The 27,220-nt window shown below is 44.3% G+C and overlaps 1 protein-coding gene across 3 annotated transcripts in view; it reads left to right on the forward strand.

The window, feature by feature from the left end:
- Positions 1-5,479: 5,479 nt before the first annotated feature.
- The window catches only part of GNPTAB (N-acetylglucosamine-1-phosphate transferase subunits alpha and beta), an 86,794-nt gene continuing 65,053 nt past the window's right edge, over positions 5,480-27,220 (forward strand). For all 3 annotated transcript variants that reach the window (XM_060112820.1, XM_060112821.1, XM_060112822.1), the window contains exon 1: positions 5,480-5,807. In XM_060112820.1, the coding sequence (XP_059968803.1) occupies positions 5,691-5,807 (117 nt within the window). In that variant the 5' untranslated portion in view covers positions 5,480-5,690. The remainder of the gene's footprint in view (positions 5,808-27,220) is intronic.

Genomic DNA, 27,220 nt, shown 5'->3' on the forward strand with positions numbered 1-27,220 from the left:
AGGTGTTCTGTAGGAGTTGTTCCACGTGTAGCTCTATTTCTGGTGTATCTTGGACGAGCTCAACCGTAGACTGGTCACAGCTGAGGCCACTCACTGCTGGTCACAGCTGAGTCAGTGAGCTTGAATACAGGTCAGAAGCTCCCAAACTGCAGAGAACCAAAGGTAACAACTCTCCAACATCCAGCCCACTTCTCCCGGAAACCAGCAAAAGCATTTATTGATTCCTTTCCTGCCGGGTAGTGAGCAGGACCCGGATGGGGCTTGGCCTGGGTGTGCGAAGCGGGGTTCTCCAGGAGGGCAAACAGGGCACAGCTGGAGCTTTGGGGGGCCCTACGTGGCCTCGGGTGTGTGGGGAGTCGCCGGGAGAGGATGGGCTGGGGTTCTGCAAGCACTGCTGGCAGCTCACGGAACCTTTAATGCAATTAAAACTGCTTTAAATTGAGGACTCAAAGGAAATATCAGCCCTAGGAAGGAATAGAACTGTCCACATTGCAAGGGAGGGAACTTAGAATGTAGCTTTTAGAGTTTTGTTTGTTTCACATGCACCTCACAATGGGGCAATAGAGAGAAACCGGCAGCTAAGTCTGTACTTGATGATAGAAGAAAAGACAAAAGAAAATAGCCTTCTTTTTCATGAGCTTCCCTCTCTATTCACACTTAATACTAATCATTATTAACCCTTTCCCTTGGTACCCCCTAGAGATTCTTACCATAATCATTTCCTAACCCTTTTGGCCTGAAATGTCAGAGGCATCAGTTATATTGCCTTCTACTGTGATATTTGCACTTCAGATAAACTAACTCTGGAATTTGGTGCCCTTAACTATATATTTGGTATCACTTGGATTTATACTGTTTCCTGAAGATTGGTAACAGTCACTATAATAAATTTAGAGCATTGCCAAAGCATTGTAGCAAAATATCGGAGTAACCCCTGCCTATCTTCTAGAAGGCAGACTGTGTAAGATACAAAAGTCTTCCTATTTAATTATGCACTTAACATTGCAATGAGTTGGATAATCAGTGTTTACGGATAATCAAATACCTATGTTGAGGGACTTCCCTGGTGACGCAGTGGTTAAGAATCGCCTGCCAATGCAGGGGACACAGGTTGGATCCCTGGTCCTGGAAGATCCCACATGCCGCAGAGCAACTAAGCCCGTGCGCCACAACTACTGAGCACGCATGCCACAACTACTGAAGCCCGCACGCCTAGAGCCCATGCTCTGCAACAAGAGAAGCCACTGCAAAGAGAAGCCCGATCACCACAATGAAGAGTAGTCCCCGCTCACCACAACTAGGGAAAGCCCGCGCACAGCAACGAAGACCCAACGCAGCCAAAAATAAATAAATAAATAAATAAATAAAATATGTATGTTGAGTGCTCATTACTTTGGCTCTAAGGAGCAGAAAACTAAAAACCAATAAAAAAAATCATGGAGATCAGAAAGTTCCAAAGGTGTGACAATCAGGAAATTGATACAACTTTCAAACAGAAGGGTAGGAGTTAGCTTTTGCAGGTAGGTAGATTTTGCAAAGTATATCATGGTGGGCTTGATATTGATCCTGGGAAATGGTTGGAACCTGTAGTTAAATGGATAGCTCGTGAGAACTTAAGTGGGGAAGTCTAGGAGCTGGAGCGAGGTGGGCAGAGGGAGAAAGAGGGTATATATTCTTTTTGAGCAAACCTGAAACTTTCACAAAAATTGACCATGTACTAGGCAACAAAGGAAGCCTCTATGAATTCCAAAGTGTCAATATCATATGAAATACATTCTTTTACCTTGTTTTGGTCAGATCGTTATTTGTAGACTAAAACATCTACTCATTGATTTAAACAGAAAAAGATTCAGTTGGTTCATCCATGAACCCTTAGGAGGGATGAACAAAGATTTTAGATTGAATTCGTAGGAAGTGCTCCCCAAACCTCAGCTGAACAGAGCTCCAAGGGAGCTGTGGACTCTGCCACGGTCGGGGAAGAGCAGACCAGGACATCTGCTACAGAGGCAGGAAGCCACTTCCAGCAGTGCTGGCTTCAGAACAAAATCACACCTGCACTGACTCACTGGCAAAAAACAGGTGCCCTTTGCCCAGCTTCTCACCCCATGTCACTCCCGGATTAAAATCTTCCGTGAATTCATCTTATTAGGAGAATCTAAATTACACCTGGAACCCTAGTTTCAGGGATGTGCCAGTTATCAGTTGTTGCCTCTCAGCTCCGAATTCAACCGTTCAGAACGGGCTCCGTAATACTGGACTTGGACTCTAAGCATTTCTCCTGTGTAGTGATTATGATGCTAAACTTTGCCAGTAGAGGGCGCTGGAGGCATATTGCAGGAGGAAGGGGGCGCTTCCTGATTCCAGAGGTTGGTTTTCGGTTTTTCTTTCACGTGCTGCCTGGTGGGTTAGTGTACCAGTGTGTGGGGACATAGTGGTGCTCTAACCCATCCATGAACATCCAGAGAGCCCAAGTTACCACCTTAGCCTAGGTCTGGAACCATCTTGCCTCGGTTCCCCTGATGTGGACACTGTGTGCCCCAGGCAGGGCACATGCAGTGGAGCCCCACCTCCCAGAGCGCACCTGAATTCCATATTGACATTCATGCGATGCAATAAAATTAGTACCTAGAGGGAAGCTTATGGTTTTGGAACATTTATGAAAAACAATAAACACTAAAAAAACTAGCTCAAGAGCAACAGAGAAGGGAATTCCCTGGCCGTCCAGTGGTTAGGACTCCTTCCTTTCACTGCTGAAGTTCCTGGTCCGGGAACAAAAATGCCCGCCCTGGGTGCGGCCAAAAAAAAAAAAAAAAAAAAAAAAAACTAGGAAAAAATTGAGACAGACGAAGAAGTACTATACAAAATAAAACAAACAGAGAGTAAATAACAATAAACATAACAGAAATTTAAAAACCTAGATGACTTGAGTACATTTCTGGAAATCCTCCAGCCAAAATGATCTAGGTCCAGACAGTTTTCAAAGTGAGTCCTACCTCAAAATTTTGGTGTGTTCTTCATAATAGTCTTGTTTCCATTAACAACATTTTGAAATTCAACTCACCAAAACTTCAATAATTCCAACTGTGTACTTGATACTTTTATCAGTTCAAAATATATACATTCATCCAATAATTTTTATCTATTGGCTACTATAGGCAAGGCACAATACCAAGGGTAGGGATATAGTTATGAATAAGATGGGCAAGTCTCTTGCCTTTATGATGCCTGTATGGCATAGATGAAAGCTACCAAAAATCCACAGTAAAAATCAAGTAAATAGAATAATGTATGGTCACACTAATGAGAAAAACACGTATATTTGTTTATGTGTACATGATATATTTGCATTCACAAAAATAAATAGTGGGCCATGTTATGTTTTGGCTCTTGGAATTCTATCAGAAGCAATAAAATTTCTTAATAATTTTGTTTTATTTGATATTTTGCAAAAAAATTAAAAGCTGCCCTGGCTTTCTTTTTTAGGATAAAAAAAGAAAGGCATGAAGTCACTTACAACTGACCTGTGTTTTATGAACACACACTGTATATCCTGAAAGGAGGCAGGGAACAAAATTAAAGTATGTTTTCTGACAACAAGCAAGTATTTCAAGCCTAAAGCTGAAAAGTAAAGGCATTTCATAATGTGAACACTTTATTTTATTTTATTTATTTATTTAATTAATTTATTTTAACAACTTTTTACCTTGAGTAAAGCAAGACTCAGCTAAATATAGATGTATCAGGAGTTATTTCAACTTTGCTTAATCAGCTAGTTCAAGCTCTTTTTTTAGGTTCAGTTTTCTTATCAAGCTCAAGGTAAGGCCTTCCAAATACACCATCTCTATATTCAACATTTACGTTTTGCAGGCCCAGGGCAAGAGGCTCTTCTTTGTGTAGGATTGTTTATTTTGGTTGCTCATTTTTCATCAAGACTGAGCAAAAGGTGACTCAGAGATGGATGGTGTTTTGGAGCGCAACACTTAAAGCATTCTCATCTCCTAAGTTGCAAAACCACTGAGAATGTGGTATAGGTACAGAGAGATAGAGATCAAAGTGTCAGCTTTACTACTGATAGAGTTAATTGGAGAATGTTGTTCACCTCTTCAGACAAGTGGGCAGCCAATATTTTCTCCCTGAATGAGACAGACTTTCTAGGCCCAGGCCTAGGCTGGGACACAGGTGCTCCTGTACTTGGCAGATAGTGGATCAGAACTCCTGTCTCTGGCAGACAAGCTCAATTCCTTGCAACCTCACCAGTCAGGTACCTCCCTCTTCTCCTGGGATGAGGGGTGGAAAGAGACAACAGGAGTGTTAATAAAATGTTGAAAGAAAAAAGTGTATCTTGAAATGAAATATTGTCATCGCAAACCCCTTGAGACTTAAGTCCTCTGGTTTTATTCCATCCCATTATGTGGTACTGTCTAAACCCCCTCTTCTACCTGAAGGCCCTGCTAGAAATCACCTGGTGCCAAAGTAGAAATAACTGACCCCCTTTGCATGGGTTCCTGTCCAGTACATCGCATGACTTCCAGTACATCGCATGACTTCTATCATAACTTTTTTTGTATTTAGTGGTTTATGTGTTTATCTTCCCAACTAGACTCTCTGGGAACAGCGGCCAGTTCTAGTTCTTTTTTTTTTCCAATTTACTTTATGTATTTATTTTTGGCTGTGTTGGGTCTTGGTTGCTGTGCACAGGCTTTCCCTAGTTGCGGCAAGCGGGGGCTACCCTTCGTTGCGGTGTGCGGGCTTCTCATTGTGGTGGCTTCTCTTGTTGCAGAACATGGGCTCTAGGCGTGCGGTCTTCAGTAGTTGTGGCTCACAGCCTCAGTAGTTGTGGCGCACAGGCTTAGTTGCTCTGCGGCATGTGGGATCCTCCCGGACCAGGGCTGGAACCCGGGTCCCCTGCGTCGGCAGGCGGATTCCTAAACACTGAGCCACCAGGGAAGCCCTAGCTCATTTTTGAAAATCCAACATCAAGCACCATGCCAGGCACCGGACACTAAATACATATTTAATTAATAAATGAATGAATGAATTTAGGTTTTGGCACATTTAGCCCCCAAATTTCCTCTTTCAAACAATATGGTTAGACAGCCAGAGAGGAAAGGAGGCCCATAACAGCATCTCCTCTTAGGGCTGTGAAAAACCATGATTTCCCAATTATTGTAAATGCAGGAAGGGTTTTATGCACAAAAACATTCGTGTCAATATAGCACCGTCTGGGGCGCGGCCTCCTTGACGAGGCCAGCCCCGGCCGGGTCGCCCGCCCAATCCGGTTTCGAGGATCCCAGCCAGGCCGGGAGAGCCCGCGGCGCACGCGCAGTCGGGGAGGGCACGCGGCTGCCCTCCGCCCCTCCGCCCTGCAGGTGGCGCTGCTGTTCCCACCGCCGCCGCCGCCGACCCTGTCTCTAGCTGGGCCAGACCGGGGCGGCGCCGGCCGCCTAGCGGGCCGCGCGACCGCCTCCGCCGCACCGAGGGCGTGGGCTCCCGGCTCCCGGAAGCGGCGGCCGCGGCGTGGAGCCGAGCGGGCGTCGATCCCCGGAGCGGCAATGCGCGGCGGCCGGAGCCTGTGACCTGAGCGCGGCAGCCCGGTGGGGGCCGCGGAATGGCGCCTCGTTGAGGAGGCGGCGGCGGCGGCGACGTCTCCGGCCCTTCGGGCGCGGCGCGGCGTGTCGGCGGCCGGGGTGATGCTGCTCAAGCTCTTGCAGAGACAGACCTATACCTGCCTGTCCCACAGGTATGGGCTCTACGTCTGTTTCGTGGGCGTCGTTGTCACCATCGTCTCGGCCTTCCAGTTCGGAGAGGTGAGTAGAGGCGCGGGAGCCCTGGTCGGGGCGCGCTGAACCCGCACGACGCCGCGGCGCCCCAGCGCCGGCGCGCTCCACTCTTGCCTCGCCATCCTCCCTGCAGCTCCGGGGACGAGCTCCAGAACCTGCCCTTTCCCCGGGGGCGCCGCGAACTCTGAGCTCCTCTCCGGGCTGCGGTTTTAGCATCCGGGGTCCAGACCTCGCCCTCCCGACGGTTTGGGGGATACGCGCTCCTTCTGCCGAGTCCCTTTCCTTCCAGGTGCCTTCTTCAGGGTCCCCAAGTCATTTGACTTTGTCCCTCAGGCCTTGTTCTGCACGCACCCCTCTCCCGGGACCCAGAGTTCCTAAATTGCACTGATTTCTCAGTCCTTGCCCCTCCTGCGGTTTCCTCCTCAGGTGTCACCCTTCTAATCTTTTCCCTTTGACAGAGGCACTTTATATTCTTAATCCCGTTTCTTCCCGGATCTCAAAACTTTGTCCAAGAGGGGTGTTTTCTTGGCACGTGAATTTGCAGTGGGGAGAGTGTACGGGCCCCAAATTTAAAGGACTTACACGTGAAAAGGTGTTTTTTTTGTTTTTCGGTCTCTTATTTGAGACAGCTGAATATCATCAGTGAGCCCTTAAGAGGCTGTACTGGTAGATGCGCAAACACAGATGTGTGGCATCTCCAAACACTTTTCTCTATCCCGAGATCAGCTGAGCCTAGGGCCCCTTCCTGTGACCAGGATGCCCATAACCGTCTTGGGACTCCAGCACCCAATCTCTTGGGAATCAGCACAAGCTCTCGGGTCATGGGATATGCTAATCATTTAGATTCCAGATCACACAAACCCAGCCTGTCTTGATCTGCTGTTAGTTAAAGCATAAAGCATATGTATAAGCATAAAGTAATTCGATAAGATTGTAAACCCCAGAGGGTCCAAGCAACAGGTTTGGCAGGTGGAGACACCCAGGTTTAATAGATTTTGTGGCCCTCTGGGTATGGACTTTAAACATTTTCTTGAATGAAACAGCCTTTTGATTTAGGTTGCATGGCTATTTCATGACTGACAGTCTAATACAGTATTCTTTGTCATAAACAAATGTACAAGAGACTGAATAGGTGAGAACTGGAGGAGTACACGTATGTGATTTTAGAGAACATCCCCCTTTAAAGTGTGTCTAGGAATTGGAAGACAGTTGTATTTTCAAGTTGTTAGAAATTCGTCTCTGTTTTATTTTATTATTTTTTTCTTTTTTGGGGGTAGGAGGTTGTAAAAGGTTTAAAAATTAACAGAATATTTTTCAGAAATGCCACAGTATACATTTGCTTGAAGTCTGTACCCATGCTGGATTGTGGGCTCCATAAGAGAGGGTGCTACCTTTAACCACTGTGTCCAGGAGCTGTGCCAGGTACTGCCAGAGTATACAGTCTAAATATTTGTCTAATGAATATATGGCATGATTTTTAGGTTTACACTTTTAGTAGTTCTTGGTCTAGGGGCTGATGAAAATAAGTCTTATAAGTAAGGGTTGAGAAAGTGCCCCAGACTTGTAAATGTGGAATATGTACCTAATATTATACTACCTGCTGTTCTGTCTGTCTCATGTATTGCACCTTAATGTAGTGATTGTATCTATACATAGTTAAGTGGTGATAAAAGATTGCTGATAAAAGATTTTTTTGGCCCTGAGTAATTTTAAGTTAGCTGTTTATTAACTCCCCTGCAGTGTGAAGGTGACTCAAAGGCATCAGTTGTCAGCCTGCCCTGTCCCCTAGGTCTCTGCCATCACTCCGGACGCCTCGCTGGTGAGGCAGGGACTGGATTAAAGGTCATTCACCTGAAGAAAAAAAAAAAGAATTTTTCTTTTTGTGTATTCCACGTCTGGTTATTTAGTTACTGGAAGAAAGTCTTGAAATGGCCACACATCTTAACATTTGGAACAGACAAAAGAAATGAGAGGCAAAGAATGCCAACAGGTGGCATGGGAAATGGAAACAGCTGGCTCAATACCCCTACTATATTGCCTGTAGTTAATTTCTACAGTGCAGCTGAAAAGAGGAGCTGCAGGATTAGGCAGATCTGGTTTTGAATGCTGGTGCCAGTGTTAATGATCGTGATCATGGCTAATACATAGGGCTTATCAGATGTTAGGCACTCTCTTGACTGCTTTACATATATTAACTCATTTAATCCTCACAACATCACACCTGTGAGATGGGTACTAGTGTTAACCACCCCCCACACCTGCATCCAATGCCAAAGTCTGAGGGTGATCAAGACCCTTACACTCAGCCCACCGTATCCTCCCGTTCCGCATCAGCGATACTGGAGGGCTGACTGTATACCCGTTTTACAGGTGATGAAACTGAGGCACCTGCACAAATTAATCCAGCTAGTTCATGGCAGAGCAGGGCTTCAAACCAAGGCAGTGTACGGCTCCAGAGCTGTACTCTTAAGCATATCTCTATGGCTTCTCAGATAGTCTGGGCTGTCCCTTATATGATCTTCAAAAGGGCACTTAACCTCTCTAAACTTCAGCCTCCTCATCTTTAAAAAGGAGGCAAGAATACCTTCTTTGCAGGGTTGAGCCTATTAGTTCCTGGCACATAATAGGCTCTCATTAAGTGGTAGAATACAGCTGCTATTATTATTGTCATCAACTGTCTTACGCCCTTAGTACTTATTTTGAAACAAACCTTGAAATAGAATATGCTCATCACACAGCTAATATGACCAACTTGTTAATAAGTTCACTGATTGTACTGGGTAGAAGGACTAAGATCATTGTTAATTGTGGATTCATCACTATCTTTTTTCCCTCTCTTAGGATAAGTGGTATTGGCTGCTACCTTTTCATAAGCTATTTGTATACTCATCCAAATATTGAGAAAGAAAAGTGGAATTGAGAGAGGGAAGTACTAAAAAAATTTCTTTTTTATTTTCCCCTTAAGTTGAGCCAGGTCTTTTTGAAGAACCCTTGGGAACTCGGATTAAACAAAAGCAGAACCTGATCCAAACCCACAGGGAGGGCCCTCTGGATGGGGACTGACTAATGGCCACTGAAGTGCGTCGCCTTGGGTGAGGGTAGCAGGTAAACTAGTTGATTTGGGCAAGTCATGTGGCCTCTGGGAGCCTCAGTTTCCTCATCTATAAATGAATGATTATCCCTTTTAGCTCAGAAATTTATGATTTTAAATGCTTGTCCTCTGTTAATATTGTATAGACCTTAAAATGTGCTTTTGAAGTAAAAATCTGTTATTTCAGGGTCCTCATTATTTAGTACATTTTATATGGAAATCCACAATCCCTTATCTGAAAATTCTACTGAACCTTGGAATTAAACATTGGTATCTTGTAGTGAGTGACTGTGTGAGTGAAACGTGTGAGTATTTACACTCAGTGAGGAGAATAAAGACCATAAATAACTTCAAGTCAGTTTAGGTCAAGTTTTGCCACCAGATGAGTTCAGGTCAGGTCAGGTTTTCCTGCCAAAAAAGATCTTCAGTGTTGAGAGCTTTTTGGATTTTAGGATTGTGAATAAAGGACTGTAGATCATTACTGGGTATGTGTGTATCTGTGTGCATGTGTGTGTATAAAATACAATATATCACTTCCTTACTTATACCAAGTATGGAAACAAAGAGGTGTCCAAAAATTAACTTCAATGAGGGAGTCAGACAAGTTCAGATAGAATCTACCCATACTGGGCAGTAACCCTGGCCTCCCTCCTCTCTTTTGCTCACCTGTCTTCTATCGCCATTTTGGATTAGTTAGATATTCAGTGAAAAAGAAGATTGAAAACTGGGTCCAGCTCCAGTTTCTCAGACTGGCCCAGTTTCAAGAAAGAAATTAGTTATGCTTATATTTGATTATTTTGCTCATTAAACAGATACATTTTGAGTGTGTTCTTTGCCAAAGGCAACAAATAGTTGACATTAAAGGAACCTGGCCTGAGAGCTGGGAGGCAGCCTCTGGCCTGGCTCTAGCCCCACCATAAACTGTATCCTCAGTGGTTTCCAGACTGTGTTACTCCCAGCTGCCTCCTGGGTTGGGGCAGCCACTCTTACCTGTTTGTGTAGATTTCTTTTGGGGGTGGAGAAAACTTTCATTATGAAAAATGTTTTAAAACTTCCAGACTGGATTTCTAACACCCCCATTTTAGCTTTAATGTTCTGTGAATATACATTTATTGGATGTTTCACATGGGAAAGCATGAACTATAATGTAATGGAGTTTCTGCTACAGAGAAAATGCCAGTGGCTGCGCTGAGCCTCTTTTTTTGGGCCGTGCTGCGTGGCTAGCGGGATCTCAGTTCCCCGACTAGGGATTGAACCCATGCCCTTGGCAGTGAAAGCGCAGAGTCCTAACCACTGGACTGCCAGGGAATTCTCTCACTGAGCCTCTTTAAATGGTATCTTTCTTTTGGGGGGTTTGGGAGAGATACACAGCCCAGCTAAGTGTCAAATCAGAGACATTGTCATTTACCCTGCTATTCTTAGCACCTCTAAAGTGCTTCGTACCCAGTAGGTGCCCAGTAGGTGCCAAATAAATACTTGATGTGTGAATGAATGAATGAATTGGGGGTGATCTTAACGAACCTCCCGTTAAGCTCATTTCCAGTAAAGATAAGTTTTCTACTCTGATGCAGCCCATCTGTACTTACCTTTTATTTCTCAGACATGATTGGTCAGATTGTACCCTGTATGGTGGAGGGTACTGTCAGATACAAAGAATTATGTACAGCTCATCCTTGGCCATCTTTGGCTAGTTGAGATGAGGCCATGATATACATATGAGTAACAGTACAAGCGAGTAAGTAATTGAATGTCTGAGTAGGTACACAATAATGACTTAGAAGATCAGAGGAAGGGAAGAAAATTATGGGTTGAAACATCCTAAGAGAAGTTGAGCCTTTTACAAGGAGACGGGAGCTTTTTCTTTTTGAATTATTAGTGGTTTAAAATTGTTGCTGGTATTAGCCAGTGGTTGCAAGTGATAGAATTGGTTGGTTGCAAGTGATAGAATTCCACTTCGGACCTGGGTTAAGAAAAAAAGGCAGTTTTGACTCATGTAGTTGAAAAATAATAGGGTGAAATTTCTGGCAGGATCAGATCGAGGTGCTCACATGGTGTCATCAGGACTCTTTGTCCCTGTTCTCCAGCTCCATGGGTTTAGTTCTCAGACAAGCTCTCACCATATGGGAGCCAGGATTGGTGGCGGCAACTCCAGCAGCCGGTTTTCCAGTTTAGTAACCTTCTCTTCCTCATTAGTGTCAGCTAGACCCAGGGCGGCCTGCCTAGCTGGGGAGTGAGTGCCCTTGTGCCTTCATTAACCACCTTGATCATTTCCAGAGCTAGGGTTATGGGTGGGACTGTCAGCCTCCACTGAACCACATGAACTGAGAGGGGTTCCCCAGAGGGAGCTCAGGAGGCTGTTATCAAACAAAGAGCCAGAGCAACAGATGTCCTAGACACTGGCTTGAGTCAAAACCCATCTTTGCCTTGGCCTTAACATTGACACATTGACATTGTGACTGTGATAGCTGTTAGCCCTTTACCTTGTTCTAGAAGATGTGAAAGTGTGTTGTTTCCATTTTCCAGTTTTGATACCGTGTTGTTAAGTACTCTAATCTGTGAAACTTGTATTCTATTTTTTAAAATTTATTTATTTATTTATTTTATTTTAAATTTTTTTTGGCTGCATTGGGTCTTCGTTGCTGTGCGTGGGCTTTCTCTAGTTGTGGCGAGTGGGGGCTACTCTTTGTTGCGGTGCTCGGGCTTCTCATTGCGGTGGCTTCTCTTGTTGCGGAGCACGGGCTCTAGGCGTGTGGACTTCAGTAGTTGTGGCTCGTGGGCTCTAGAGCGCAGGCTCAGTAGTTGTGGCGCATGGGCTTAGTTGCTCTGCGGCATGTGGGATCTTCCCGGACCAGGGCTCGAACCCGTATCCCCTGCCCTGGCAGGTGGATTCTCAACCACTGCGCCGCCAGGGAAGCCCCCGAAACTTGTATTCTTGAGTGGGCGAATTAATACGGAATTTTGTTAAACACAGTGCTAGTGTGCACTCATAAATCTTTCAGTAACGATTCAATATATATCTTTAATGGGTGATTTGATAGTTGCATTTGATTTGACTTACTCCTGAGGTCTAAATAATGTTGATCTTGTTAATGAAATTAAGCAGAAAATTAAGAGAGAAAGCTTAACCTGACCTTTTTGCAGCATCTGTCACCCCATGCATGTGGCAATGCTCACTCCCTCTTTCTTCAGGAAGACACCCTCTTTGTTCTCCTTGTACACTCACCATTCCTTCTCTGTCTTAAACGCTGGGATTCTCCAGGCTTTGCTCCCTGGCTGTCTCCTCTTAGAGGGGATGTCAGGTTTCAGACCCCAGCCGGATGCTTGTGACTCCCCGTTTCCAGTGCCTTGCCAACAGGTCCTGGATGCGCACCTCCTGCTGGCTGCCTGCAGCACGTCCCTGCCACTGTGCCGCCCTGTGACGCAGGGGCCTCTCTCATCACGGTGCTCTCTCCTCACCACGCGCAGATGTGACTGCAGAATAATTCTGTAACAGTTCAGCGTTCTTCCAGCTCCTGAACTCTCCCAGAAGATACAGAAAGAGTTTGCCCCAAGACCTCATCAAACCTTTCCTGGGACTGGCCCCAGCTGGATCATAGAGCCACCCCTAATAGACACCTTAAAAGGAGGAAGAGGTTTGCTTTTTGACCAGTCTGATGCCCCCGTGAAGTTGGGGCCCCTGTCCTGAACATTTGTGTTATATGGAGGTGTTGTTCGGCTAGGAAAGAATAGGTCGGTGTCACTGGCGGCTACTAGCTGTACGGTCGTAGTAGCTGCACGGTCGTGTTGGTGAGCACAGCCGGGAGGACATGTAGTAGGTGTCTTTTTCTCCCACTGACCCTTGACGTCAGCTTGTAGGGTTAGCTCTGCCTCTGCCCCTGGATGAGACACTCTTGTGGGCCTAACTCAGCCTGCTCTTGTCACTCCTGGGTAAGAAAAAGTCCCGTGGTTGCTTCAGATTACAAAACATAACGTCAGTTCAGCCATGAAAGCCTTCAGTCTCATGTCAAAACAGAAATTTGAGCCTGTTGAAGTTGAAGCTTCTTGCCTCTCCAGCCCAGGCCTGCTCCAAGCAGAATGCCTGCGATTGAGGAAGGGAGCTTGGGTATGGTGGGCTGCTTCTCTCTGCCACGGAGCCTGTTTCTGACCCCTCCTAGGTTGTAGGACTGGGAAGAAGGAAAGGAAATGAGGGCAGGAAAGTCCTTCCTAAATAGGCGCTGGAGCTCTGGGATTTGCTGGTGTCAAAGCTCGTTCTCTTCTGAGTTCTTTCAAAGGGCATCCTTCAGGGACCCCACCCTGAGCGCTGTCACTTGCTTTTACTCTGCTGAGAGCGAATGCCTCTTCCTCTGGGCTGGTTGCTTGCTCCTTCCTTAGCCCCTAAGTGTCTGCTTTTCTGGGGGACCACGGACCTGGTCTGAGGTGACCCTCTGCGGTGCTCTCTTGTGCATGACCCACATCTCATCTCTTGCACAGGTGACCTGCAATCCTTTGCTCTGCAAGAGAGGAAAGATACCCTTTTCCTCTACTCTCCTTAGTTCTCAGCTAGGGCCCCTGTAACAGAAGACAGATTAGCAAGAGAAAAGCATACATTTATTTAATGTAAGTTTTAGGGACTTCCCTTGTGGAGCAGTGGTTAAGAATCCACCTGCCAGTGCAGGGGATATGGGTTCGATCCTGGTCCGGGAAGATCCCACATGCCGTGGAGAAGCTAAGCCCGTGCGCCACAGCTACTGAGTCTGCATGCTCCAACCACTGAGCCCGCACACCACAGCTACTGAAGACCGCGCACCTAGAGCCCGTGCTCCGCATCAAGAGAAGCCACCGCAATGAGAAACCTGCGCGACACAACGAAGAGTAGCCCCTGCTCACCGCCCCTAAAGAAAGCTCGTGTGCAGCAACGAAGACCCAGTGCAGCCAAAAAATACAAATAAATAATGTAAGTTTTACATGACCCTGGGGCCTTCATAAGGAAATGAAGACCAAAGAAGCAGTTAAACCTGAGGGTTGTAACGCTGGGCTTGTAATGCTGGGCTTGATGGAGCATGGAGAATAGTGGAAAAAATGTGATAGGACAAAAAAGGGTGTGAGCTCTGGGGAGTAAGCTGGGGGAGACACGAGGTCTGTTCATTCAGATTTCTTGCGGCATTCCTCTGTCTTTAGAGATGAGGATTTCTCCTTTCTTCCAAGCATAGAGAGGGCCCGTCTCACAGAAAGTCTTATGACCTGTTTCAGGGGAGGTTCAGAAAATCCTTTTTATGTGGTGTTTCTCAAATTCATTCAGCTTGAAATATTCAGTTTGCCAAGGTGCCATATTTTGAGGTAGCATGTCCTGAACTCCATCAGCTCAAAGTGGGGGGCTGTGGGCTGACTCCAGCCTGGCAGTAATGTCTCCCTGTCCCCGGAGCCGATAGCCAGCCAGCCCTTTCTGTTTCTCAGGTACGAGGTGGATGTTGCATGCACCCAACTGCATGAACCCGAGGTTGGCGCTCTCAGTGAGCCTAGTTGAGTCCTTTTCCTGGACTTGAGGTTTCCTGGCGTGGGAGAGAGATTTCTACCCCTCTCCTTTAGATGAGGTGGAACAGGATTAACAGAGTGCCAGCAGCTTCCCAAAGCTCTCCTCTGACCCTTTCTGCCATGATTTGGATGAGTTTTCAACCACCTCCTTAGGAAATGTTGCATCTTGGTCCTACATATTGCTTTGGAATGTAGTATCTGGTATATTGGTGCTTTAGAAGCAACATGTCTAGATGTACAGCTTCTCAAAGCAGGTACAAATTAATTGAGCTTGCCCAGGAGATGAAGCTTATTTGCCATTTCTGTACTCAGCTCTCTGAACACAAAGATGTTGTCTTTCTTCCCTTGGAATCCCTGTGCCCCAGCAGAGCACTTAAATCATTCATTAAACTAGTAAAATTTTTGTTGTAGTGCCGCCCCTGGGCTTAGAGCAGTGAACTGAAGCCCACTGGTTCCTGCAGACTGAGCGGTTATATCCTGGTTGTGCAGTCAGACATTAAATGCTACTTAATTACAATTGTGAAAAATGCTAAAAGGGGAGAGTGTTGTGGGAGAGACCAGCAGTGGGAACCCATCCTGTAGTGGCTGGGTCAGGAGAGGCTTTCTTGATGCAGTTCGAGCTCAGCTTTGAACGGTCAGAACTACTGAGGCAGAGGGCAGAGGGAGAGCAAGTCTGCTCTAGACCATTGGTTCTCAACTGGGAGTGATGTTGCCGCTCCAGCCCTGAGGCGTTTGGCAGGGTCTGGAGACATTTTTTTTTTCTTTTGCGGTACGCGGGCCTCTCACTGTTGTGGTCTCTCCCGTTGCAAAGGCTCCAGACACGCAGGCTCAGCGGCCATGGCTCACGGGCTCAGCCGCTCCACAGCATGTGGGATCTTCCCGGACCGGGGCACGAACCCGCGTCCCCTGCATCAGCAGGCGGACTCTCAACCACTGCGCCACCAGGGAAGCCCCTGGAGACATTTTGGATTGGCATGACTGGGGCATGGGGTTGGCGCTGCTGGCATTAGGGGTTCTGCTAAATATCTACAGTGCCCAGAACAGTTCCCACAGCGAAGAGTTGTCAGGCCCTGAATGCCAGTAGTGACAAAGATGGGAAACCCTGAATTAGAGGGAAAAAGAATGGCTGCAGGGCACTTAGGGGCCTTGCACTAGGCCGGTGGAGGGCAGATAAAGAGAAGTGGGCAGATTGGAGAGATTTAGGAGGCAAAATCATCTGGCCTTCATGTTCCATTATGTGCCAGACACTCCACCGACATCTTGGTATATAAAAGTGAACAAGATAGACAGGTTCATTTGTCCTCCCAGACCCTAACTATAGGTGCTCAGTGAATATTTGTTGAATGAATACTTAAAAATATTTATTTTTGCTCACTGATTGTGATTGAGCCTGTGAGGAAAGGTGGTTTAAATAAGATGCCTAAAGTATATAAGGTACCTTGCATAGTGCCTGGTGCAAGGTGCTGAACAAATGCTAATTAGATGCCAAGTACCCCATGCCAGCCCTGATCTTCCCTTGACCACAACACTTACGAAGACAACAGGGCACCTACCTTCTGGCCTGATGTCCAAGGTCACACTAAAGAGTATATTAATCTTTTCTTAGAGACAGAGTAGAAAAGTTCACAGTGATTTCTTTATCTGAGTGTGCTTTATTTTGGTTGATATGAAAGCAGAGGAGGCCTTATTAATTCAATACGGCCTGCACTTTACAATAACATATGTTATCCTAGTTCCTTCTAAACTGTCACAAACAATTGTAGCTGTGATGGGTTATGTATATTCACAATGTATCTTTTTAAGTTCTTACTGTCTTTAGATTGTTTCAATCTTGTGATCCACATGCAGTATCTTTAGTGGGTGATTAGTCAGCCTGCGTGTGATTCATACATACACTAAATTAAGCAGGGAAAAAAGTGATCTTTCAGAAATGTTCCAGACTAAGTCACACTTGTGCAGGGAGAGTCAAATGCATTCTATGTATGATCAGACTAAAAACTGTATTGCCTTTTATCTTTTAATTTTTTATTTATTTATTTTTGGCAGTGTTGGGTCTTCTTTGCTGTGCGCAGGCTTTTCTCTAGTTGCAGTGAGCGGGGGCTACTCTTCGTCGCGGCGCGCAGGCTTCTCATTGCGGTGGCTTCTCTTGTTGCGGAGCATGGGCTGTAGGCGCACAGGCTTCAGTAGTTGTGGTGTGCGGACTCAGTAGTTGTGGCTCGCGGGCTGTGGAGTGCAGGCTCAGTAGTTGTGGCACACGGACTTATTTGCTCTGCAGCATGTGGGATCTTCCCGGACCAGGGCTCGAACCCATGTCCGTTGCATTGGCAGGCAGATTCTTAAGCACTGAGCCCTCAGGGAAGCCCTGTATTGCCCTTTAAAATTGCTTCCTAAAATTGTTTCTTCTTTTAGGTTCTAGTTTATCCCTCCTTCATTACCTCTCTCCATTAACTTCATTTCTGTTTCTGACGAATTCTAAATTGGATAAAGTTTCTTTACCAAATTTTCGTAAGTTGTTCACTCAGCAGAGATCAGTGGAGGTGTTTACTCTGGGCCAGGTACTCTACTGCTTAGAGACACAAAGATGGTTCTGTATCTTTCTGCTATTGAGGAGCTCACTCTCCAGACAGACCAGCAAATAGGCAAACTTAAGATGCATTGTGATAACTTAAGTTGAAGAGCTAGGCCTGGGTGTCCGGGAAAGTTTCTCAGGGTGACACGTGAGCTTGATCTTGAAGGAGATGGCTGAGGGAAGAAATGGGAGCCCCTCCCCCCTCATAAGTGAAGGATGCTCTAGGTGTAAAGGTATGGGTATGAGAGGTAGCTCTCGCCTTCTAGAACAGAAGTGATTCTGAAGGGCTGCAGCAGCGTACCCAGGAGTGAAGCTGGAGAGGCAGGCGGTGGCCAGTTTAGGACTCGCCTATGGAGTGACTCCAAGGAATTTGGATTCCTCCTGTAGAAAATGGGGACCATTCAAATGGTTTTAAGCAAGAGAGTGATGAGTCAAATCTGTGTTTAGAACAGTTGCTCTGAGGTGATGTGAACAGTGAAGTGCAGATTGATAACTGGGAACAGGAGACTGTGGGGCGTAGTAGGAGTCCAGGTGAACCTGCCACACTAGGTGCAGTGCTGGACAGTCAGCAAGCTTTGCATGTTGATTTTTATAATTGTACAAAGGCCCGAAAGAACAATGTCTTTGCTTTTGGAAACTGGCATAATCTATATCTAATTAATTGCTTGACTTTTTGGGCGAGTCTCTTTATTTTAAAATTGTCTGTACTGAATAGTATGTAAAGTAGAATAACTTACATCAAAGTACAGTCAGCCGTCCGTATTCGCAGGTTCCATATCTGTAGATTCAACCAACCAGGGATTGAAAACATTTGGGGAGGACTTCCCTGGTGGAGCAGTGGTTAAGAGTCTGCCTGCCAATGCAGGGGACATGGGTTCGAGCCCTGGTCTGGGAAGATCCCACATGCCGCGGAGCAACTAAGCCAGTGCGCCACAACTACTGAGCTTGTGCTCTAGAGCCCACGAGCTGCAACTACTGAGCCCACGTGCCACAACTACTGAAGCCCGCATGCCTAGAGCCTGTGCTCTGCAACAAGAGAAGCCACCGCAGTGAGAAGCCTGCGCATCGCAACGAAGAGTAGCCCCCACTCACCGCAACTAGAGAAAGCCTGCACACAGCAACGAAGACCCAACGCAGCCAAAAAAAAAAAGAGGGGGGAAATTCTAAAAAGTTCCAAAAGGCAAAACTTGCAAGTGCGCCAGCAACTATTTACATAGCATTTACATTGTATTAGGTATTATAAATAATCTAGAGATGATTTAAAGTATATGGGAGGATGTGCTTAGTTTACATGCACATACTATGCCATTTTATATAAGGGACTTGAGCATCTGTGGATTTTGGTATCTGTGGGTTGGGAGGGGGGTAGGTGTCCCTAAGGATACGGAAGGACAGCTGTACATCAAAATCACTGAGATTCTAGCATTTAAAAGTAAGCTATTACCCCAAGCCAGCAGTTTTCCACAGGTAGTCTGGGGACCCTATCCAGTGATCCACAAGTTCAAACTACTTACACGATAATACTAAGACATTATTTACCTTTTTTGGCTCATTCTCTTATTAGAGTACAGTGGAGTTTCCCAGAGGCTTCACAGACATGTGACATTGCAGCAGACTGAATGCAGAACACAAAGATAGTCCAGTTGTCTTCTATGAAACCACGCATTAAAGAAATTTGTGAAAATTAAAAACAATGCTACTCTTCTCACTAAACTTTTTTGTTTAGGAAAACAGTTATTTTTCATGAAAATCTTTATGTTGCCCTGTAATGGGTTTATTTCTTAAATGAACAAATATTTTAAAATTTCCTCAGTTTTAATTTTAATATGGTGAATATCAGTAGACATAACACACGTAACATTTAAAAATTTTAAAACTCTTTGGAATCTTAAATATTTTTTTTTCTTTGCGGTTCGCGGGCCTCTCACTGTTGTGGCCTCTCCCATTGCAGCACAGCCTCCAGATGCGCAGGCTCAGCAGCCATGGCTCACAGGCCCAGCCGCTCTGCGGCATGTGGGATCTTCCCAGACTGGGGCACGAACCCGCGTCCCCTGCATCGGCAGGCGGACTCCCAACCACTGCGCCACCAGGGAAGCCCTTAAATAATTTTTAAGAGTATAAAGGGGTCCTAAGACTGAAAAAGCTGAGAACCTCTGCTCCAAGCATTTAAGAATAAATATGTGGTGGGACTTCCCTGGCGGTCCAGTGATTAAGACTCCACACTTCCACTGGAGGGGGCGCAGGTTCAATCCCTGGTTGGGGAAATAAGATCCCACGTGCCATGTGTCCCCCCCCAAAAAGATATAGTACCTGTGTTATGGAAATTTAAATACAAACCACCATCATCTCTCACCACTCTTGCTTCATTACAATCCATTCTCCACATTGCAACCAGGCTACCTTTTAAAAAATGTGAATCAGGTTACATCATGCCCACTGTACACAGTAGAAAATCCAGACTCCTTCTAATGGTCTGTATGTAAGATCCTAAATGCACCACTTCTTTGAGCAGGTTGTGTCACATATCCACTGTGTGCCCTGTAACTATTTCTACAAAAATGTTCCCTAACAGACTACCTTCAAGTTTGCTGGCTTAAAACAGGAGCAGCGGGCTTCCCTGGTGGCGCAGTGGTTGAGAGTCCGCCTGCCGATGCAGGGGACACGGGTTCGTGCCTCGGTCCGGGAAGATCCCACATGCCGCGGAGCAGCTGGGCCCGTGAGCCATGGCCGCTGAGCCTGCGCATCCGGAGCCTGTGCTCCGCAATGGGAGAGGCCCGTGTACCGCAAAAAAAAAAAAAAAAGGAGCAGCAAACTATGCCTGTTTTTGTATGGCCTGCAATCTAAGAATGGAGTTTACATTTTTAAGTGGCTTTAAAAAACTAAAAGAAGGGCTTCCCTGGTGGCGCAGTGGTTGAGAGTCCGCCTGCCGATGCAGGGGACACGGGTTCGTGCCCCGGTCCGGGAAGATCCCACATGCCGCGGAGCGGCTGGGCCCGTGAGCCATGGCCGCTGAGCCTGCGCGTCCGGAGCCTGTGCTCCGCAACGGGGAGAGGCCACAGCAGTGAGAGGCCCGCGTACCGCAAAAAAAAAAAAAAAAACTAAAAGAAGAAGAATTCATAACACATGAAAATTATATGAATTGTAAATATCAGTGTCCATAAATAAATGTTTTATTGGAACATAGCCATGTCCATTCTTTTACTGTTGTCTTTGGCTGTTTTCTCAGTACAACAGCAGCATTGAATAGCTGTGGCAGAAACCATATGGCCTGAAAAGCCTAAGATGTTTACTGTTTGGCCCTTTACAGAAGAGGTTTGTCAGTCCCTGGCTTAAAATGACAATTATTTCTTTGGGATGTACAGGTCAGGTGGGAGCTGGCTCATCTGGGTTGGACTTGGACCACATGTCTTTCATCCTCCTGGGACCAGCAGACCAGCCTGAACATGTTCTTCTCAAGCAGTGGTAAAGGCACAGAAAGAAAGTGGATACTTGCAAACCTGCCTGAGGTTTAGGCTCAGAATTGGTGCACCCACCTTCTTTTTGTTCCTTGACACGTTAGGTTTGTGTCTGCCTTAGGACCTTTGCGCTGTTGTCCCATCAGGCTGGAGAGCACTGCCTGCAGACCACCATGTGATGTGCTCCAGGTCATACAGGTCTCAGCTCAGTAATGCCTTCTCAGGTGGGCCTTCCCCACCACCCAACCTAAAGCAGCCTCTTTCACCATGTCATTCCTTTTTCTATTCCCCTTCTTTTTAAAAGTAGTACATAGTTTCAGTCTAAAAATGTGTATGTGTGTACTTAATGTCTCATTTTTCTCTCCCTCAAAATGTAAGCTCCGTGGGAGGAGCGTTTCTGTCTTATTCACCCTTTCTGTCTTATTCACTACTGTATCCTCAGCCCCTAGAATAGAGCCTGGCACCAAGAGGTGGAGTGCAGAGATACATTTTCCCTAGTATCTAAATATGGAAAGGTCACCTGAGTGATCAGTTTCTAAATTGAACCTTAATAGAAAAGTATACAGGTTTAGTTGATATCAGTTGATATATAATTATATTAGGGTTCTTCAGAGAAACAAAGCCAATAGGGTATATGTGTATGTGTGCATACATGCATGTGCGCACGTGTGTTTGTGTGTGTGCATGGAAATAGACTGATTATATGGAATTGACTTACAGGATTGTGGAAGCTTACAAGTCTCCAAGATCTGCATTTAGCAAGGCTGGCGACCCAGGAGAGCCAATGATGTATCTCTAGTCCAAGTCCAAAGGCCTGAGAACCAGGAAAGCCGATGCTGTAGTCCCTGTCTGAAGGTTGGCAGCCTAGAGACCCAGGAAGAGCTGATGTTTCAGTTTAATTTAGAAGGCAGGAAAGACTGATGTTATGGCTCAAGGCAGTCAGATCAGAGGATATTCTCCCTTACTCAGCCTTTTTGTTCTATTTAGGCCATCAACTGATTAGATGAGGCCCACCTACATTAGGGAGGGCAAGCTGCTTTACTAGTCCCAATTCAAATGTCAATTTCACTTGGAAGTACCCTAGTTGAGGAAGTTCCCTTCTGTTCCTAATTTGCTGAGAGGTTTTTATTTTTTATTTTTAAATAAAAAATGAGTGTTAAGGGAATTCCCTGGTGGTCCGGTGGTTAGGACTCCACACTTTCACTGCCGAGGGCAAGGGTTCTATCCCTGGTTGGGGAACTATAATCCCACAAGCCACATGGTGCAGCCAAAAAAAGAAAAAATGGGTGTTGAAGTTTGTCAAATACTTTATCTGTTGATATGATCATATGATTTTTCTTCTTTTGCCTTGAGATATGGTAAATTACATTAATTAATTTTTGAATGCTGAACCAGTTTTCAAAACTACATACCTAGAATAAATCCCACGTGGTTATGTTATATAATTCCTTTTATACATTGTTAGATTTTATTTGATAACACTTTATTGAGGATTTTCACATCTATGTTCATGAGAGTTATTGGTTTGTAATTTTCCTCATAAAATGAGTTAGAAAGTGTTCCCTTTGCTTCCATTTTCTGGAAGAAATTGTAGAGAATTGGTATCATTTCTTCCTTAAATATTTGGTAGAATTCACCAGTGAACCCATCTGGGCCAGTTGCTTTCTGTTTTGGAAGGTTATTACTTATTGATCCAAATTATTTAATAGGTATAGGCTATTCAGATTATGTATTTCTCCTTGTTTGAGCTTTGGTAGTTTGTATCTTTCAAGGATTTGGTCCATTTCATCTCAGTTATCCAATCTGTGATCAGAATTGTTGACGATGTTCCTTTATTACTCTTGGGAGGAGTATTACAGTGATTTACTTCTCTTCCAAAATCTTATGGCAAAACGCAAATAACAAAATTTGCCATTTTAATGATTTTTAAGTGTATAACTCAGTGGCATTAATTACATTTACGTTGTTGTGCAACCATTACCACTGTCTCCAAAACTTTTTCATCACCCCAAACAGAAACTTGGTATTAAGCAGTAACTCTCCATTCTCCCCTTGGGCCCTGGTAACCTCTGATAACTTCCTGTCTTTATGGATTTGCTGATTCTGGACATTTCATATAATGTATATTTCATACAATATTTGTCTTATTTTTCTGGCAGTTTCTGCTTGTTTTTCAGTGTTTCTGAGCAGATGAGAGATTGGAGTTGCTTACTCTGCCATTTTGCTGAGGTTACATTCCAGACTGATAGTTTTGATTGTTACTTTTTTCATGTAATATTTTACCAAACACTTTACCCTTTGACTAGTCTGTATGCTTCAGAAGGAAGACATTTTGTTTTGTCCATTACTATGTCCTCAGAATCTAGAATGGTGCCACGTATTTGTTGGCTAACTGAAGTTATTAATTTTTAATAGTTGCTTAAAAACTGCATAATTTTTAATAGCTTCATAATATTTGTGTGACTGTACCTTAATTTATTTACCCGATTACCTATTGTTTAATTTTTAAACTATCTTCAGATTTTATTTGTATAAGTAATAATGGTTATTATCATATTTATACAGAAGTGTTTGGGTGCACCTATGATGATTTTCTTGGCATGTATTTCTAGAGGTGGAATTAGAACAAAGACATGACCATTTCTTTGGTCCTTTGATACATATTGCTAATTGCCCCTCAGGAAAGGGGTTTTTTAATGGCTTTACAGCTATTTAAAAATATATAACGTTCTTTTTGCCTAATTTATGATTTCTCTGCATTTGACACTCATAAAAAGAGAACTGTCCTTGGTGAATTAAAAAAAATTTTTTTGTCTAAGTAACAGTATGAGATAAAATTCATTTGTTGATGGAGGTAAGTATAGTAAGCACCACAAGCAGATACTTTGTAAAATTTTCTCTCATTTCACTAAACATTTTTATGGCAATTAAATTTTACCAAAATAAAGAGAAAAAACAAAAAACTTAGTTTGATTAGTTTTGGCTTCTGGTTTAATACTTATAACAAATGTTTACCAACTACACTTTTATTTATATTTTGGGTATATTTTTCACGTTATAACTGTTTGTTTCATATTTGTCTCCCCAGTAGGCTGTAAGCCCCTTGAAGGACTAAATAAGTTCAGTGTTCTTTCACAGTCTTAATACCTTTTATTTCCTGTAGTACTTTGTAGTTATTAGAATAGATGGATATATATCAGCTCACTTGATTTCTTTTATAACAGCCCCTTATGGGATAAGGAATTATTTTGAAACTTAGAGAGCTTTAAGTGACTTGTCTAAAATCACAAAACTATTACATTTGCCCATCCTCATCCTGCCCATGCTTTCTACCTAGGGTTAGCTCGCTACAGCATTTGGCCAAGAAAACCAGATTCCCCTAGATGAATCTCAAAGATAAATATCCTCACTGCAGTACTTTGGCTTCTTCCATTAAAAAAATAAAACTATAGAGACCTTATCCAGGGGAAATAGGAAGAAAAGCCAGGGAATCAGAGCTGCTCTCTTGCCAGAGATGCATGTTCTGATGGGAGAAGATGGTGAAAGATATCTGTGCCAGATCCCACGCGGGAAAGAAGCTGTCTGAGATCCGAGGAAACATCCGTCTGCTAAGAGGAGCCAGCAGCCTGTTGACAAAAATTTGGGAGGGGAGGGGGAGTCAGAACTCTTCTTTTTTTTTTTTAATAAATTTATTTTATTTTTATTTATTTTTGGCTGTGTTGGGTCTTCGTTGCTGCACACAGGCTTTCTCTAGTTGCACAGAGCTGGGGCTACTCTTTGTTGCGGTGCTCGGGCTTCTCATTGCGGTGGCTTCTCTTTTTGTGGAGCACGGGCTGTAGCGCGCGGGCTTCAGTAGTTGTGGCTCACAGGCTCTAGAGTGCAGGCTCAGTAGTTGTGCCACATGGGCTTAGTTGCTCCACGGCATGTGGGATCTTTCTGGACCAGGGATTGAACCCATGTCTCCTGCATATTGGCAGGTGGATTCTGAACCAGTGTGCCACCAGGGAGGCCCAGAACTCTTCTTTTTGTGTGACTTTAGATAAGTCACTTAAACTCTTTGAGTCTCAGATTCTCATCTGTACAATAAAGAGTTTATATTAAAAAAATAAATAAAATCACAAAACTGGGGCTGAGGTCAGGGCCTGCTTTTGTGACACGTAGTTAATCTTTAGGCATTGAATAGCTGCAACACTGTCCAGGAGAACTTTGTGCAGTGTTGGAAATGGCCTATAATGATGAGCTGTCCAGTACCGTAGTCACTAGCTACATGTGGCTGTTGGGCACTTGACATGTGGCTAGTGTGACTAAGGCACTAAGTTTTAAATTTAACTTATTTAGTCTTAATTTAAATAACCACACGTGCCTAGTGGGGAATACCATGTTTTTGGACAGTGCAGATCTAAATTCATAGGTAGAGTAACTGTTTGCAAGGATGTTCTAGCAGGGCTCACACATTGGCACTGGATTTAAAGTACTCCCTGTGTAATTCTGTGATTCTGTAAACTCTGAACTGTAAAACAAGTAAATCTACATATATGTACCCAGGAAGTCAGTTTGAATACATTTGGAAACCATCTTTGGTAGTTCCCCCCCACCCCTTTTCCTTTTATTCAAGTGTGGTTGAAGAGACTTTTTTTTTTTTTTTTTTTTGGCTGCGTTGTGTGGCATGCAGGATCTTAGTTCCCCAACTGAGGATCGAACCCGGGCCCTCAGCAGTCAAAGAGCGGAGTTCTAACCACTGGACTGCCAGGGAATTCCCTCTCTTTGCTCCTCTACTTCTTTAAAGATCTCAGCTTTCTCTCCTCGGAAAAGGAGAGAGATTTTGTTAAGTTATTATGATTAACCCTATCCTGGATTATTCCTTTTCTCCAACAGTAATCTATCTTAATCTGTACTCATGTAAAAGCGGAACAGTAAGTATTCCTAAATCATTTCATGCAAGTACATGATTAGTCCTTAACAGGATGTCAGCTCCCTGAGGACAAAGCCCTGGTTCCCATTTTGTGCCCTTTAAAATGGTCAACAAATGTATGTTGTGTATCTAATTCTGTGAAGAATTCAAAGAGGGTAGAAGTGGTCTAGAAAAGAATCTTTGAGTTTAATTAACGTTCAAGTAAATAGTGGTCATGCATCTTGGGTTTGGGTCATTTCCTGTGTATGAAGAGGAGAGATCAGCCCGCTTTGGGTAACCATTCAACGCCTAATAAGAAAAGGGTTAATCTTTTATTTTAGCCACTTCGTGTTGGGAAATGCTGTGAGCTGTTTGTGTCCTCCCAAAATTTATATGCTGAAACTATTCCAGTATGATGCTATTAGGAGGTGAGCTCTTTGGTAGATGATTCGGTCATGAGGGTGGAACCCCCATGAGCGGGATTAGTGCCTTTATAAAACAGACCCCAGAGAGCTCCCTTGCCCCTTCCACCATGTGAGGTGACACAGCGTGAACACAGCCATCTATGGACCAGGAGGCAGGCCCTCACCAAGCAGGAAGTCTGTCAGCACCGTGATCTTAGTCTTCCCAGTCTCCAGAACTGTGAGAAATAAATTTCTGTTGTTTATGAGCCACCCGGTCTGTAGTATTCTGTCAGAGCAACCCTAATGGACTAAGGCAGGAAAACAAACATGTTTAATCAAATGTAATTAGAAAATGCTGCTGGTTATGAGCAGATTTGACTTCCTGATTGGTATCAGAGGAGGAGGAGGATTAGCAGAAAAACATAAAGCTTAGATTATCTTTGTCTGCCATTTAGTGGCTCTTAATGCAAAATATATTTTGTTTTCAGAAACTGTGGAGAACCTGTTGTAATTTGGGAATATTATAAACTTCTGATGTGATTATCAATGTATGAAAAGCTCTGTCAGAGTTACTTAGCGTTCTTGCTGCTTGAGTTTGGAGAGCCCTGGCATCTTAAGTTTTACAAGGTAGCACGTCACATTTATACACTTGAAACTTTGAGAAAGGGACATGTGTTTTTACAGAGAGAGTTTTGCATCCTTGTGTGCTGAGGCCTGCTGTCTTCTCTCTATACCTGTAACCTTTAGCCTTTACATTGACTATCTGGGAGTGGATCTGAAAGCAGGAAGCTCTGGAGGGAAACTACAGAGCAGTAAGCTGTTCCAAGGTGTTTGTCTTGTAAAACTAGTAGCCGTATTCACTCATTCTAGAAAGTTTATTGATTTTGTGCCAGGCAGTGTGCAAGGTTCTAGGACTGAAAATGAGAGAGATTAAGTTCCTGGCTTTGAGTTGCTCGCAGAGGTGTAGATGATATTTAAACAGGTGAATTAATTGTATTGTAGCATGTAAATGCTGTCTTTAAGAGACCTGTGAGCAGTTTGCAGTGAGTATTGTACAGCCGTATAGGATTTGCATATCTTATCAAAACAATCTTGTGAAATAGGTGGTATTAATATCCTCATTCTACAGAAGAAGAAATTGAAAATGGAGAAGTGCCCTAGATTTTATTATTGATAAGTGCCAGACTTAAACTTCTGATTATAATCTTATGATCCTTGCACTGTTGACCAGTTCGCTTCTTAATAATTACCTTCCTCCTTTCCTTAGCTGGGGAATCCCCAAAGGATTATGGGGCTTGCACCTCATTCACTGTTACTCTACCACAGGCATGCATTTGGTCCTGTTTCAGGACCATCAAGGTCATCAACAAAAGTGTGTGCCGGTTTCATAATTGAAAAAGTTTATCAACTGAAAATTTTAGCATTTGTGTCCACAAACCAGCTGAAGGACTCTCAGACATTCTAAAAATGCCGGGCCATTGAATTAAGGGTGATAAACATACCAGTTTCAACTGGTTGA

The sequence above is a fragment of the Mesoplodon densirostris genome, chromosome 11 (genome assembly GCF_025265405.1).
Source record: "Mesoplodon densirostris isolate mMesDen1 chromosome 11, mMesDen1 primary haplotype, whole genome shotgun sequence".
NCBI classification, from domain to species: Eukaryota; Metazoa; Chordata; class Mammalia; order Artiodactyla; family Ziphiidae; genus Mesoplodon; species Mesoplodon densirostris.